This window comes from Xiphophorus hellerii, chromosome 15, assembly GCF_003331165.1.
Source record: "Xiphophorus hellerii strain 12219 chromosome 15, Xiphophorus_hellerii-4.1, whole genome shotgun sequence".
NCBI lineage: Eukaryota > Metazoa > Chordata > Actinopteri > Cyprinodontiformes > Poeciliidae > Xiphophorus > Xiphophorus hellerii.
In genome coordinates this window covers 16,054,729-16,072,128 of record NC_045686.1, presented here as the reverse complement: position 1 = coordinate 16,072,128, position 17,400 = coordinate 16,054,729, and the positions used below count along the sequence as shown (strand labels likewise).

Here is a 17,400-nt window from a genome sequence, read left to right as displayed (position 1 = left end):
TTTGCAAAAATGGGGATAATCTTGGAATTCTTTTGTCTGTATGCTTCGAAACTACTACCTCAATCGAAGTACCTTTTTTTTTTTTTTCTTATTCGTATAAACCATAAAAACCGTGATCGGTGCATAAAAAAAATGAATGGGTTCAGCCATTTGAATTGACTAAGAGAGTGATCTTTACTCCTGGCTTTTTGGAGTCGTGCATTACTTTGATTTCCTCTTGTTTTCTTTCCACAGTTGTAGCACATTCCAGTGTAAGTCATTGTCCTATAAGGGCCTTATGAATACATCTGCTGAATCACAGCGTACGCATCCTCTGGTGGTTCCCATGAGCAGATCAGATTTATTTTCCCTGTAAAAAACGAAACATCTGAATTGTTTATTTAGAGTAAAATATAGCTCCACATTGTTGGGGCTACATATCACTCTTCATGAGGAGTTGGTTATTTTCCTTTTTATTTTGTGAAATATTTAGAGGGTTGAATGTGATGTCTCTACCACACACACAACTGAACAAATGGTTGTTGGAATTTAATTTACTTTCATACTAAATAGCGTTTTTCTTACCATAAAGCAGAACCAGCTTACTTTTGACTCTTGGTTTTAGACATTAGGATTGCAAAGCAAATGGAGCTGTCTTTCATTTAAAGTTTTCTTTTTTATTCTTTTGTCGCAGTTGAGCTACAACATGTATTCAGACTTGTTTTGTTGTGTTTTCATCTTTATTTGTAGATGTTTAAAGAAAAATCGAAGCTTCTTAATGCAGTTCTGTAAAGTCTAATTCTGCAGTTTTAGTTCTTACAGTCTTTCCCTAAGAAAATCTGTACATTTGTTTATTTTATTTTTTTCCAGAGTGCATTTTGGTTTTGTCATGTTAAGCGTGAGAGATCTGAATTTCTGAAATATTCAAGACCATGCTCCGTCACTGGAGCACAGGCGCTTAGACGATTCACCATTTTGTTACAAGTCAGAGCAGGTGTAAACCAAAAGATACTCTTCCCTCTGCAACAGAATGTAGCATCGGTGAATTGCGCTGCGTGGGAGGAAATTTAAACAAAACGCTGCAATGAATCTCCACCGTCCCTCCCACAACCAACCGCATCCAGGTGACTGGCCCACAGGCCGCCTCAGTTTGGACAAGCGACTACCCAAATGACTATTGATCTGCCACTTTTGTTTACAAAGAAGCTGTCATTGTAAATGGGGAAAAATATATATATATATTATTTGTATTTAAAATCATTTCAAATAAAAACTTTTAAATGAGTTTGCTTGTGATCTGGTCTTTACTTCCTTGTGTTAGAAAATATTCCTTGCGCTGTTGAACTACAGGACTTATGGTGTACAGTTGGAGATTAGGTTTAAAATATCATGGCAGGTCTTACCAAATGTTCATTAAAACAGATTAGTACCTGTTTAAATCATTATTTTTCCTTCCACTCAACTTTCTAACAACTGTCTGTCAACTACTTTAGGAATGAGGAGAGTGTCAATGTATTTCTGAATGGAAGCTGTCCAGGCAGTATTTTGATTACCCAATACTCATAACTCTAGAAAGACAGAAATTGAATTATTAACTATATTCCATAATCCACAATCAACCCAAAAATAAAGGCTCAATCTCTCTGTGTCTAATAATTTAGATTCACTCTTTGAATTGAATTACTGAAATTAATTTATGGTTGATATTTAATTCATTATGTCTCAAATGTGGGGAAATAAAATGGGAACTCAACGGCTTCGCAGGTGTGGGAATACCCTCACGGTACGTTTTGCAAATTTATACGTGAGTTTTTCCAAGATAAAACAATTTGGTTGACATATCCTTTTTAGATAACAACTCGGCGTCTGTCGAAAAAAGGGCATTCTGTAACCGAGTGTTACAATAACATGGAAATGATGCTGCTGTTGAACCATATTAACCTCATAATTCAGCCACTTAAAACTCTGAAGCACTTCGATTCCGAAGTTGTTTTCTGGGAAGGTGAAAACGAGGATGCAGCTTTTGAGCAAGATAGGAAAATCAGACACGCAAAAATCCCCCCATAAACGATTGTTTTACACTTATCAGCCTGCGTCCAGGTGAGACCAACTCTGGTCAACGCTTTCGCATTGCGTGTTTTCTTTATCTGTAGAAAGGTGACACTGCGGTTCGTTTCCCGCCCACACAGAGTCCGGTCCGGCTTTCAGCAGCTTTCCTGCCACATCTGCAGAGGACGAGAACCCGGGCTCATCCAGCCAGGCAGACCGGGAGCCCTGCGCTCTTTTGGCGGCTCCTGCTGCTCCATGCTCCGACTAACAGCCCTTCACCCAACCGGCCTGCGTTGCGCTGCCTCGGAAGCAACCACATGGAGAAAGGTGAATAAAAATAGCATAGTAGAACCAAAAGCCATGATGCATTTTTGTTTACATCGACGGACACGCTGCGTGGAATGTAAATTAATTACATTAAGAAACATGAAAGGGGAAAATAACTTACTTTGTAATCTTTTTTATTCCCGTGTGTATTTGTTAGACTGACTGAAGTTATCGTTTTCAATCTGATTAATGTATGCACCGCAGCGTGCAAAGTAATTTAAAGACATTATATCCAAGGCAATACTATACTATTTTTTTTGAAAATCCTGGCAATTGCTTTTACATATCTAAGTAGGTGAACATTTATCATTTTATTAAGTCATATGCACTGCCATTTGCTGTTTTCTCTGCTTTAAGTCCATTCAGTAGAAATGCAAAGTCTGGTCTTTTCAAAATACGAGTTGACGTTTGTTTAATTTCAATACACAGCACCCTCCCACAATCACAGCAAAGAACTGAGGGAGAGGAAGATCATTTTAATAAATATTTTAAATTACAACATTATTTTACCAGGCCTCGGTAAAATACATTTTTATATATATTTTTTTATTTTATATTGGTAAATATATGTATTTCTAATCATTAGATTAGAAATCTAATGATGTCTAATGACCAATAAATAATTATACATCTTGGTGTGAGTTGATTGAACCTTTCAGCTTCTGACTGACAACAAACAGTCTAAAGCCTCATGATTATACACACTTATTTTCAACTGATATAGTTAGGCTTGTTTGTCAGATTAACAACCTATAAGCTGCATAAAACATTTCCAACAAGTCCACATTTCTGTATTCAGTTTTATTGTAATATTCTAGTCTTAGATGTTAGGTTTTCATTAGCACAGTGATGCACTAGGTAACTAGTAGGTGATTGAACAGCTAATGGCTGCCTTCCTTAACAAGAAGTAGGAGATTGTACCTGTGAAACCCCTCAATGCAAAGCAATGATGATCACTGTGCTTGTTTTCTCTGCAGATGGTACAAGCAGAATGACTTCAAGCAGCACTTTAAAAAGCACTCCACTCAAAAGTCACCAGTCTGCTTTCTTAATTTAGTCAAAATGATTCAATTCCATTCCAGTTTATTTATGAAGCGCCAATTCTCAACAAATGTCATCTTGAGGCACTTTACGAAAAAAGTCATTTCAATTCAACCACACATACACTCCATTTGGTCTTAGTTGTGAAAACAGTGCATTAAGTTCAGTTAACTATTCAAATTAGTTTTAAAATGTTTCTATCCAAGGAACCCCAGCAGAGTGCATTGGGTCATTGACTGCCAGCATTCACTGGTATTCACAAGCATGTCGTGACATTAGACAATCACTTACACTCAAATGAAACAGAAGAACTGAGTATTTTCTGTGTTAATACAAATTACAACCATAAAAACTGAAGCAGTAAAGTTAAAAAAAGAGTACTTTCAGTGTCAAAATGTTAAGCTAACGTTGTGGGGTATACTAACCTTAGCATTCCAAATTCGGTAGCAAAATCTAGCAGCGCAGAGCAGAGTGGAGCACAATTAAATTAGAACTCAGTATTACATTGTTAGAAAACTGTGGTTGAATGGAAATGTGTTTATTCAGAAAACATAATTGCACTATTATCTCTCACTGCTATTTAAATCAGCTAATTCCACAAAATAATTTTTTCATGATAATATACTGTAGCTTTCCATCTTCTCTTATCAAACTTTATTTGGTGATAATGTCTGATGCTTTTGTGTTAATGCGTATGTAGTAGTTCTATGTAATTATGTCCTGTGATTAAACAAGTTAGAGCTCTTTGAGCATTTGAACAACAATAATGAGAGAAATCCAATTTAACCCTGAAGAAAGACAGAAAAAGCTAAAATTGCAAAGGATTATCCTTAAAGTGCTCCAAGGATGATAAAGCCCAGGCCTCGGTAAAATAAATAATAATTAGCAGAAAATACGATTTGCTTACAGCATGGGATTTTGGCTTCATATTTTCCCCGATTTCCTCATTCCCATCCCTGCTTGCTTTTGTTCTGTCATATAAAAAGGAGAATAAAGCTTTGCTTGTTAATTTTAACCAACTCCCTGGACGCCAAATTCCATTCACTATTTTTGTCCTAAAGACACATTGTTTCCGACACTTTGTCTACCATTAGCCTCCCATTTGTTTGTGACCTCTGAACACATGCTGTTATAATAACTTCTTTCCCATCTTTCATTCTCATTGTTTTTATTTGTTCATTTTCTGTCCTTCATCTTTTTATTTGATGTTAAACTAATTAAAACACAAAGGAGTGAAAGGTTTTCAAATTAATTTGTAGAAGCCTTAATGAATTGTTATTATTTCCTCCGTCATTTATTCAGTGTGATGAGCATCGTCCTTCCCCTTCATGGACTGTGAGGGTTTGAGACTGCGTGGTGACCGTGATTTCACTACCGCCGACTCCAACCAGGAACTGGCTGCTCCGCCTCCTTCACCTCCCATGACCTGGCTGCCTCGCGGCGTCCTGGGCAAGGGTGTTCGTTTGCGACTGCGTCTAGATCGCCATGACCACCGGGGACGGGGCTGCTGGCACCTAGTCGACCTGGAGGCAGAGTCAGAGCCGCTCGGGAAGAGACTGAAAAGCCCAGACCCTGAGGCCTGCATACAAAGTAAGGAGATTGCATCAATACAGCACCAACTGATATACCTAAAAAACATCTTTACTTCTTATGACTTCACTTTGACTCAATTTAATGCATGTTCTTGTTTATGCGTGTATTTATTCACACCTTCTTGAGTGACTTTTGGAGCAGGGTCTGATTTAATCGACTGCTGTCATAGCAACGCCCTGCCTTTGCTGTAAATAAAATTCAGAGGGGGGTAATGGGCGCCTGCTCCAACATTACACTGATTAGAAAGCACAAAAAATCCACAAAAAAAAAACAAATCGGTTTTGTATTTATCTAAGAGTGGAAATTTGAGAGTTGAAATTCAGCTACATAAATTATATGCGTTTATTTCGAAGTGTTTATGAGTCAGTGCATAATTAAACTTTAGTTACATATGTGTGAGAGTGTGTGAAGTTCAGTGAACCATTTGCATGTGCCGTTTCCTTTTCCTGCACATAGGTGCAGAAAGATGCTAATCTCTTTTCCCTGAAGCCAGTGATTAAGTTATGCTAATAACTGTGGATGCATTGCTGTGACTGTGACACCAACAGCTTCCTGACATCTCTTCTAACTCTCCGCTTTGCTAAAACAAACCAATGTCTTTTAATTGTGAAAATAAAAGATTAGCGTAAAGGTTCACCAATCTTTTTAATTGCCTAATTAACCACAAACAAATTAGTCTTTGGTCATGTGATGCATTGTGGAAGGTCACAGCTCAGAGATGCACATTTTATTTGCTTTTGCAAAAGCACTGCTGTTGTTGCTCATCGTTAATGAGGTCTCTCCTCTCATATTAGCCCATTTTTAACTGGGAGATGATTATCTGTTCTCGCCCGTTCTGCCTCCATGTGTAATGTGACGTGCTGGAATGGGGCAGGACTGATTGAGGATTGATGTTAGGATCTCAGTGTGCAATTACTATCCTGATTAATGGATGCCCTCGCTGTGCACACACACACTCACAGGCCTCCTACGGTATCAGTCAGTGGAGAATTGGCATGCAGGCCATTTTCCTGTAAAGACAGTCAGGAGTTTAAGTCTCTAAACCATGTATTTTATAGTCATCAATTTTGGTGGTAGAGCAGCTTGAGAGCTGGAGTGTTTCTAGTATTGAATGATGCAGTGAGTAATGTCCTTCTTTAGGGCCCCACACAGCTACACTCACCCCCCCGCCACTACATTACTCATCACTACATATGGACATATACACACATACCTGACGGCGACAAAGTTGCTTCTGTGACAGCAGCAGTAACTTTTAACCTTCTACCTTATTACAAGCGTAAGGAACTTAAAGAATTGCTGATCTGATATATATATATATATATATATATATATATATACAGTACAGACCAAAAGTTTGGACACACAGTTGTGTCCAAACTTTTGGTCTGTACTGTATATGTATATATATATTAATTTATACAGTATATACTGTATATACTGAATATATGTGCAGATTTATAGCTGGCTAATGTTAGATCATTAAATGTTGATCAATTTTGATAGATATTTAGACAGTTTTAGAAACTGATTGTTAAAATGAAGTTTTCTTAAGTCGCACGCAGGTTTTAAAGAAGCCCTGTCTCATAGAGTAGACATAGACTGTTACGTCCACTGTATGCTATAGAGTAGACATAGAAAAGTTTGCCAGAATAATTCAGAATTTAACCTCAGTTTTATTGATAATTTACATTTAAATGTAACCAACATCATCAGTTAGAAAGAAGAGCAGGACATTTGTAACCTGTAAGACAAAATAACAATTGTGGAGGCTGTTTTTTTCTCTGCAGGGAAACTACAGAGCCTTGCCTGGGGTGTTATTTTCCCCTTTGTGATTCTTTGCTTGTATTTTTTTTATTATAAATACAACAATATCAGCATGCGGTACTTAAAACAAAAGAAGAAGAAGAAGAAGCCTGCACAGAAAAGGAAGAATGTGAGCTGTGATGGCAGCTGGATTTTTTTTTTTAATCCAAAGCAGTGCGATCTTTCTGTTGTAATCATTTGATGTTTACAGGGAAAACTGACATTTAACCTGACCTCTCCAAAAATAGCTTTAAAATGTTAGCAAAGACTCCTAAAAACTCTCTATAAAAAAGCATTTCATTCTTTGTGAATAAAGCTGAGATTTCAGTTTGCAACCCAAGCGCCTTGCAGCACAAAACACGGCGCGGTTTCAATCCCTTGTAAAGGCAAGAAACACCCCTGCAGCAACTGTAATTACATTATAGCTACACACACACACACCCCTGCATACAAACACACACCCGTCACTTTGAGCCTAGCACGTCTGCCGGCTGCCACGAGATGTTAGAGGCGTGTTGCTATGACTACTGAAAGGGGACACACAGGAAGAGGGGGTTAGAGGAGAGGTGAAGAAAAAGAAGGGGTGGGGGCATTTGGGGTGGAGAGGGCGGAGATTGTGGGGGGGTGTAGTCCGAGACTGAGAAAAAGAAAGAGAGAAGGGCTTGTGGAGTTACCGGTGTCTTGACAGCAGTGAGCGAGCGAGCAGCTGGGAACAAGCCGAGCTATCAGGGGAGTATCCGGAAACCTGCAGCTGGTTGGAAGCATCACTCGGAGTCCGGAATTACTAGACAGCTGTGCGCGTGGTAGGTAAGGCTCAGGATGATTCAGGGTCAGCTTAAAGCATTTGTTTTTATCTGTTTCAGTCAGCGAAAAAGAAAAGGGAAAACAATTTGGCACCACCTAATGTGGTCCGTCTGTTTGTGTCACTCCCTGTCTGTTTATGCAATGACAAATGATGTACGTGTTTCACATTTTGTTTGCGTTGGAATCTATTAAATAGCTTTGGCATTTATGCAGATACAAACACACACAAAAAATGTTTTTGTTTTTTTTTGCCTCAGTGGAGCCAGAGTTGAAATTGAGAGAATATTTCAGATTATTCATCAGGTTTCATGAATACAGCAGAGGTGCTGCAATCTAAGACCACTGAAATGCCACTGAAATGAATGGCACTGAGACAAACACTCAAATCTACTGACAGCACACTTCATTGATTGGTAAATTGTGTGGGTGTTCGTGCTTCGCTTTTATTTCCTGTGTTTGTGTAAGACTGGGTGTGTGTGTGTGTGTGTTTATGTGTGCATGGCTTTGTCTGTCTCTTGCAGAGCAGTAATGATATTTATTGCAATCTTTGCAGTTGGAGCGGGGGGAGGGGTGCGGTTGAGTACAAAGCTTTATGTGGCTTTGTTTCTACTATTTCCTATCATTTCTCTTTACATGTTTATGAAAGCGTGTCAGTGTGTGTGTGTGTGCGTGGAGGTTCAAGTCGCATGTCTAGGTGCGATTAACAGGCTCTCACTCGCTACTTTCAGTTTATGCAAAGGAGCATCTTGCTCTTCCCCAGGTCGGATGAGCACCCTGTCTGCCGGCTTGGAGATGCAAACTTCAACCCTGGAAGCCCAGTTCATAGTGGCACCCCAGGCTAAAGTAACTGGCCGGAAGAGAGGACGGCCTCCTATCCGGAAGCTGGATTTCCAGAGCCACTATGTGGATTCTTTATCGCCCTTGAAGGTCCCAAAGAAGAGAGGAAGGAAACCCGGCTTTAAGGTAAATTAACAACATGTTTGTTTAAAATTACAGCTGTTGGAATTATCATTTATCTTTCTTTGAGAGTTAAACAATTGTTTCTCAAGCTGTGGGGAAATACCACTGCGGTTATCTGTGTATCTACACAGGATGTAACTATGTAAAGAATCTGTGATTTTCACTGTTCAAAGGCTGTCCCTCTCAGAGGCTGCATGAGAAATTACTGAACATTAAGAAACTGTAAAGCAATGTATGTTTTTTTGTAATAAATTAGGTTCACTGAGAAAGTATACATTAGTTTTCAGAAAATATGTTGAAGCAAGCTGTTTTACAACTGACAATCCGTGAAAGATTGATCTACAAATATCTTGAAATATACTGAAATTAATTATTTCTGAATGCAGCTAGTAAAAGTCCCAGATTCAGACTCTCAGAGCAAAAGAATATGGCATAAACAAATTAAAACATTGTGCATTTCTGTCTAAAGGACAGAAAATGGTATATTTTGGCCATTTTATGGCCTGCATAATTATTTCCAGCTGACTGGCAGACAGTGACATGCTCCACAATGAAGGTAAGCCACAAAATGTCAATGCTGGGTGTTAATGGAGTGCTGTATGCAAGCATGTTAATGGAAAGTTTAGTGGAAGAAAGCATTCAGTTGAAATATCTGTCACTTTTGTTTGTGTTAAAGGCTCCATGAAGTAAATAGTAATGCCTAAATTCTCATATATGAAACTTTTAGGTCAGGCTTGCACATTTTGCACAATTCACCTGTAATTATAAAGCATGTTGAAGTGCAATGTTGGTACAGTAGAGAAGAACTGAGGAGGAAGCCCTTCTGCACAGAGGACTTCCTCTTGATTTAGCAACAGTGTTAAATAAGATTATGATCAAATTAATTTGTAATCACAGCACAGCCATAGTATCAGTACATTACATCAGACTTTCACACGCAGAACAATTTCTGGAGCATGTAAACCAGATTAATAAAAAATTTAAATATATTTAAATTTCAATTTTTAAATTTAAAAATGTAAATAGATTTTCTACCCTATGCCCACTTTTCCACATGGTGTTTTGGATCTAAAATCAAATATATACAGTACAGACCAAAAGTTTGGACACACCTTCTAATTAAAATGGGTTTTCTTTATTTTCATGACTATTTATAAGGCAATAAATCCCACTTATTAACCTGACAGGGCACACCTATGAAGTGAAAACCATTTCAGGTGACTACCTCTTGAAGCTCATCAAGAAAATGCAGAGTGTGTGCAAAGCAGTAATCACAGCAAAAGGTTGCTACTTTGAAGAAACTAGAATATAAGGGGTATTTTCAGTTGTTTTACACTGTATATATACAGTACAGACCAAAAGTTTGGACACACCTTTTAATTCAATGAGTTTCCTTTATTTTCATGACTATTGACATTGTAGATTCACACTGAAGGCATCAAAACTATGAATAACACATGTGGAAATATGCACTAAACAAAAAAGTGTAAAACAACTGAAAATACCCCTTATATTCTAGTTTCTTCAAAGTAGCAACCTTTTGCTGTGATTACTGCTTTGCACACACTCTGCATTTTCTTGATGAGCTTCAAGAGGTAGTCACCTGAAATGGTTTTCACTTCATAGGTGTGCCCTGTCAGGTTAATAAGTGGGATTTCTTGCCTTATAAATAGTCATGAAAATAAAGAAAACCCATTGAATTAGAAGGTGTGTCCAAACTTTTGGTCTGTACTGTATGTACGGTATATTTGTATTTCTGAGTCTTAAATGGAAAATTTAAAAACTTTTTGGTATCAAATTCATAAACAAATAACAAAATAACTTTTCTGTGATTGATTTCCATTTGTTAACTTTTGTGAAAAATAACGAACTGACTTGGAGACTTGACTTGAATATGGAGATAATTTTAGAGCATTGTTCTCAACCACTGGTAGCATTATCTTTATGCTACTTTTTGACTAGAAAACTTAATAATAATAATTGTTATATACTAGTCCCACCGTCCTCTAACTTTGGGTCGGTCCATCTCTATTTATCCTGTGAGCCACAATGTGATTTGTTTTTGAAAGTTTCTTTGTCATCATAAAATCTCTTCTGTCAGCTTTTTTCATTAAGAATTTATTATAGAGCTCCATTTTTTCTATTTTCTGGAAATTAGAACACAGCAGAAAGAAACCTAGCACAAAATCATGTCATTTAGATGAAAAGCAGAATGTTTCTTACATATTTGAGTTCCTGTTTTTGTGGCTAAATCTACTGACAAACTCAGAATAGGTTAAGTAGTGCAGCATGAGAATACAATAAAAAAACATTTTTCTGGAGATTGGATTAGTAGTTTTATACAACAAAAGTAGCAGACATGCCTTATTAGGAGCAAGTATTTGTGAGAATGGAAAGCATTCAATTCCTTTGATTGCATACCTCTTATGACCTAGACTGATTAAAGACCTGATCAGTGGTACAGTGACTTAGTGGTAAACTAAAACAAACATTTTCCTAACAAGCAATCTCATAGTAATGTACAGAGCTGTGGGTGAGAATGTTTTGCTGTACTGCATTTCAGTGTAGAAATCCAGCTGGAGACAAGATAGACAAAGAGGGCCCTGAAGAAAAAAGTGATGAGAACCGAAACGGTCATTGGGGAATCCTCTGTTCAGGATCTGTTTCCGAGCCGCTTAAAGAGCAAGACATGGTCAGAGGCTCGGCAACCCTTCTTCAGGAACATTTTGAACTGCTGCCATAAAGCAACATGTATGGCAACAGAATAAGCAACATTGTCTTAGTGGATTGTGAAGCCACTAAGTGCAAAAACTAGATTACATTTTAAAACAGCAGCTGCTTCATCGTTAGAGGCTAGTATTGAGGTGTTGTTACATTATACCCTAGGTGTTTATACATTACTATGTGTTTTGTGTAGAAGTAAAGACAGTAATTTTCATTCATCCAGTCTGCTCTATTTTGTTCTTCAGAGAACTATTGAATCTATAGAAAAGCAGAATTAATTTCCAAACCTGTACGTGTGTCTACCTGTGCAGCTGAAGCCCAGGATGGTGATGTCCTCACTCGCCAACTCTCCTCCCAACAGCACGCCAGAACCTGAGATGGGGTCTCTCCCACAAGACGCTGCTATCGTCCCCCACTCTGCCACACCACAGGTCCTAACAGGTACACACACTCTCATCACAAATATAAGCTTTTCAGTATAAACAGGTCTGACCTACTTTTTTTTACATTTATTACACACTTGGAGCTCTCAATACTTTTTCTTTCCTTCATCATTCCCCTTTACTGATAGGAACTCTAATTGGGATAAATGCATTCATCTTTTATGCAAACGTCATCTGTCTGCTTTGATCTGTAAAGGCACGAGTGCCTGTCTGTCTGATTACAAATAAATTCAAATGCACCCATGTTCTTGCATAATTTAATTTAAATACAACCTTCAAACACAAGCATGATTTCTGCTTTTTCATTAAGTCATTTAAAGTAGATTTGAGGATTTTTTTATTTTTCAATTATAACTGACAAACAGGAAATTCTAATTTTATAAATCCATCTGTGTCCCTTTTTATTAAAAAACCCCTATTTGAATATTGCCTTGGGTATATTTGACATTGGAGGGGGAATCACATGTTTTGAGGACTGGCCTTTGGCTCTTCGTGTTTGATGTCAGAGTGTAGACTTCCCGAGAAAAAGCACACATGTGCAAAAGGGCTCATGCATGAATCAGTAAGCGCCCTGTGGTGTCACCCAGATACATATGTAAATCATGTGTGTGTGATTAAATAGAGAAGCTCTTTAAAACATGTCATGTACTTTTAACTGCAATTTGTAGAAAACAGGCAATTGTGAATTGTTCATCCTGTAATAAAAAGGATTTTGATATTTTTCTGTTTCGTTAAAGTATTTAGGAATTGCCAGTAAATAAAGACGCCAGTTCTGTTCTTTGTGTGTACAGTACAAATATGAGAAGTGTGCGTGTGTTAGTACATAATCTTTCATATTCATTCTCACAGATCTTATCTCATAATTGATTTTTCTGAATACAATAAAATACGTTTGACCTTTGCCGGAGCACGCTGTTGAGGTAATCCAGAGGCGTCTCTGTGGAGTGTTTCCCGTCTTATAAATCCGCCGCCTGGCAAATCCATAACTGCCTCGCTCGGGCAAAACCAGAAGGCATCTGCATTATCGACAAGCTGAAAATTGGTCGACACAAAGGAAACAAATACAGAGGATTTACTGTCTGTGGCTCTTCCATTTTATATCCACACAAAGAATGGGCTGTGATAGCTGCCCTGGAGATTAGCTCTTTATTTTTAAAGAAAAACTGCTGTCTGATGTTGTAGAAAGGAAAGTAAGATAACCATATTTTAGACAGAGACGAAACTCCATACAGAAGTACAATGGAAAAACTATATTCAAATATGTTTGAGATAAAGAAATAGATTGATTTCTGTATAAAAAAGCCATAAAATAAATTAATTTGGTCATGCATATTCTTACACAGAAGAAATTACAAAAACACAATTTTAGTATCTTTTTCTATTCCCCAGAACTATCACTGCCCCATAAAATTGAATCAAGTTTGATATTTAATTGAAAAAAAAAAAAAAACCTCAAAGGAAGACTTCTCTATTCTGATTCTTCATGTCCCGTTGGGAACTTCAACCAGTTACTGTTCAGAATAACGGTCCAGCTCATCAGTCTGTTGAAGGGGTCTTTGTTCTTTATTCTTCTTTACTCATTTTTATTATTGTGTAAACCAAACATGACCATGTGTTAAAAATATGTCTCTGCCAAAAACAAACAAAAAACTAGCTTTTTCTATTTCTAGGAGAAAATTGGCACATATACAGTACAGACCAAAAGTTTGGACACACAGTTGTGTCCAAACTTTTGGTCTGTACTGTACACTGACTCAATAATAACCTTTGCAAGACTTGAGAATGAGATTTGTTTTGAGATGTGAGCACAGATCAAGGTCAGTAACCCAAATTGGTGATTTGGGTCAATTTATAATTAGTTTGTTTCCTCAATTGACTTATTTACACACATTGGGATTTAAATTAAGTTTCTCCTGTTAAGTTTTTTCTTCCGTCTTCCAGGTTAGTTCATTTTAAACCAACTAAATGACAACATTACTAAATAAGTAAAATGTTGACTCTATGCAACTTCCTGTTTTCCTTCTCTCAGCAGACACACCCCTGCCTGATGATTTCATATGTGACCCGCCTGCAGACAAGCGCTACACCATAGATCTGAATGACTCTGCGTTCAACATAATGGCATCGCAGTACCAAACCAAGCCTTCTTATATTTACCGTAGTAACAGCTGTTCCACTCCAATAGGTTTATGCAGACAGGTTTCAAGTCCGGCGACTTTTCAGGATGGAAATAGAACCGGTGAGACAACTTAGGCTGTTAATGGGTTTTTAAAAACTCATTATGAGTTTTTTTTTTACTCTTATAGTGTTGTTTTGAAGAAATAATAAATAATTATCGTTTTACTTATTCTTTCAGCTGTACATGTATTAGTATAAGCAGTAACAAAGCATTTGATAAAGGATAAAGGGGAGAATAGTGATTTTTTCCCCCCTTTATTCACTCGCATTTGTGAAGTTTATCTTGATTAAGTCATCATACATGTTTTATTAATTGTCTACAAAGATTTTCCAGACTAATTACTAAACAATTTAAGCATTTGTGCATCATTTTTAAAGTCTGGGTTCGTATTTCTTATTTTGAATTCTCTGGCAGTGTTTCTCTCTATTTCAGAAGGTGAAATGCAAAACAGAACCAACTCTCCCTAGTAGATGCGAAATAGCTTTTGCCTTTCTTTATTCCTCTATTTAAACGTGTGACACATTGCATGTCTCTTTCACTTCTGTCTAGCTCTTCAAGTGTATTAAATCACAGTTCAACTTCCTTCCTGTCACTTGCAGCCAAAGCTGTTTCCTTTGTTCAAAATGTGCTTCATTTTAGATTTCTTTATTAATGTTAAAGATTATTTAAAAGAAAATCTGAGCAATTTAAGACTCACATTTGCCTAGAATGTACTTTGTTTATCCTCCAAAAAAAACATTGGTGTTTTTAGTGTTTTCATGATACTTAGGCCCATCATTTTTGCTTTTTTTGTGTCCTCCATGTTAAACAGCCCTCACTCCCTTGCCAGACGCTGGAGAGGGCAAGCGTCTTCCTGGGAAGGACCCGTCCAACTGGGGTGTAGAGGACGTAGTGTGGTTCATCAAAGAAGCTGACCCTCTAGCCCTGGCACCCCATGCTGAGGCTTTCAGGAAACATGTGAGTACGGACTTTTAGTTTTAGGTTTTCCAGTGTAGTAATAAGGAGTTTTTAACGAAGAAACCTCCATATATGTTTCATAAACTGTCGGATAGAGGATTACTTTTAATCAGCAATCACAAAAGTTCAGTTTATCCATTACCTGATTATTTGTTATTAAAGGAATAGTTTAGGATTTTTGATGTGACCTTTTGTTATAAGGTAATAAACAGTTAATATAATAGCGTATAAAAATAATGCTTCTAGCATCTTAGTTTAGTTAAGACCAAACAAGATTTACTCTTTCAAAATGACTTAAAACTCCAAAAGATTATAATGGTTTTTGGATATACTACTTAATGAACCTTTAAACTGTTTTGTGGGCAGCTTCTGTTTTTTTTTTACACAGGACTCAATAATTATTTACACAGGAAATGGAGGCAGGGGGCAGTGTGTCACAAATAATCTTACAGTGTAAAAAGTACAGACAGGGAAAACATGTCAAGCGTTTCCAGTCCGACATAAAAGTAAAATTGTGTTAAAAGGAAACATATTATAGCACTTTCAGCTAACATTATTTCATAGATTTTAACAATGTCTGGAACCCCTTTAGATGTCCTCAGTAGGTGCTTCAAACAGGAAAACCATCGCTGGCAAACAGTGTCCTACATCCATTTCCTGTTAAAAAAAAAAAGGCCATTGCAAATGTAGCAACTGTTTAAAAGTTTACAAAATAGCTTTGCCATAAACCAGAGATCGGAGAGTTTTAAGATGGTAGAAATCCACTTTGGTTTTGGTCTCTTTCAGCCTATTGATCCAGTAAATCTGGAACATAATTATCTTCTTAAGATGAGATGTTAACTGTGGGTAACCTTTTAACAAGACCTTACTTCAGAATTTATGAGCCATCTCTTTAAAGTGTTAAAGGAGCATTTATTTTAATCTGACTGGTATTGTTTGTGTTTCAGGAAATAGATGGAGACGCACTCTTATTGCTGAAAAGTGAGATGATGATGAAGTACCTGGGACTGAAACTGGGACCTGCGCTCAAACTCTGTTACCACATCGACAGGCTCAGACAGAATCGCTAGTAATTTCCTGTAAGAGAACTGAAGGCTGAAAAAAACATCACCTCAATATCCTGAATATGAGGTGAAATTGAAACCTTGGTGCTTTCACTGCATCTGAACCACTTTTTGTCGACTGAACATTTTATATGTACTTACTGGGACTATTTGCAACTTTGTTTACTTACCGGCAATACTTGAGTCTCTTTAAATAGCAAATAGTTTTGCTACATGCAAATGTCAGCTAACATTAACTATAAGCAGCATTAATTTAAGCGAACCATAATTACAATAATAGAGTGCTCCACTAAAGGTCTACAAAGAAAAAAAATTATCACAGTGTTTTACCTCATTATCATTTTTAAACTCAGCAGTATTGCTCAGTTCTTGGGCTGCTTGTTTTAATACATTTTCTTTCAAATATATATATTTTTTCCCCCAGGCTGGAATTGTACAAAGATATTTTAAAATTTTTGATTTGGAAATTGTCTGACAGGGAACAGCTGCTGGTGTATTATCCAGGTTTTCCTGTTGTCTGACAAGTTCACTAACAAGTGATGATAGACAAAGAAAATGATCTGTGAACTTTTTATTTCCACAAACTACTGTATAGCACAATGGATCAGTGGTACTGTATTTCTCAAATAAGAACTCCCTTTAAAATTTGAAAAGAAACAAAAAAAGCTCATGTAACTTGGTGCTGCCACTACATCTACACTCAACATACTAAATCATATCTTGTGTTAATGTCTAATTCTATCCTAATAGCTTGCCATTTTTGTTACATGGTACCTCATTTCATGCCATTCTGAGCATAAATGCCTCCGCTGAAGGAGTAATTGGTCATAAAATTAAAAAAGAGGCTAAGTAGCATTGAGAGTTTTCTCATGTGATGCTTTATGACAAACTTCTGGTTAAACTTAATCTTATGCTGTGCAAGACAAACTTGTGAAATATGTGTTAAACTTAAAGTTAACTTTTGATTAAACATGTTTTTTTATCTTGCTATATGGTTCTGGTTATTTGTATTTAGGTAAGGTACAGAATGGGTAATTATGACTTCTCAATGTTTTTATTGTCCACTTTCCCAACAAACCCTATCAAGCTTACTACATACAGTAGATCTGTTGTAAAACAAAGAGGTCCTGGGTTCTGGGGTGGTGGATTGAAGAGTGATTTGAACTTTCCATTGGTTGTAGTTTTATTTTATAACCTAATCCTGCCTTAAACCTCTCCATAGCTTTATCTCTGACCTATCTGGTGTGTTGCTTGGTCTTCATAATGCTGCTTGTTCACTATTGTTCTCTACCAAAACTCTGTTCTTGTTAGAACATACCTAGAACTAAGTGCACACAGGTGAACTGCATTAACTAAGTAGGTGAGGTCATGAAAGGAATTGGGTTCACCAGATTGTATTTAAGGGCATAACATTAAAAAGAGGCTGACTTAAAAAAGGCTATGACATACGTTTTTATTTGTTAAAAAAAAGGTG

General features: G+C 37.0%; 1 protein-coding gene across 1 annotated transcript; it reads left to right on the top strand.

Moving 5' to 3' along the window:
• The first annotated feature begins 4,724 nt into the window (after positions 1 to 4,724).
• scml4 (Scm polycomb group protein like 4) lies at positions 4,725 to 16,916 on the top strand. The gene is made up of 6 exons (XM_032586092.1): positions 4,725 to 4,986; positions 8,360 to 8,562; positions 11,595 to 11,724; positions 13,756 to 13,965; positions 14,717 to 14,862; positions 15,810 to 16,916. The coding sequence occupies exons 1-6, from the start codon at positions 4,725 to 4,727 to the stop codon at positions 15,930 to 15,932; spliced, it is 1,074 nt and encodes a 357-aa protein (XP_032441983.1). The 3' UTR covers positions 15,933 to 16,916.
• Positions 16,917 to 17,400: the final 484 nt, after the last annotated feature.

Bases quoted from the DNA above. Each gene is read 5' to 3' on its own strand.
- scml4 (XM_032586092.1), top strand. From the start codon at position 4,725: ATGGACTGTGAGGGTTTGAGACTGCGTGGTGACCGTGATTTCACTACC. The intron at 13,966-14,716 runs GTGAGACAACTT...CATGTTAAACAG, and splicing joins TCAGGATGGAAATAGAACCG to CCCTCACTCCCTTGCCAGAC. The intron at 14,863-15,809 runs GTGAGTACGGAC...TTTGTGTTTCAG, and splicing joins CTGAGGCTTTCAGGAAACAT to GAAATAGATGGAGACGCACT.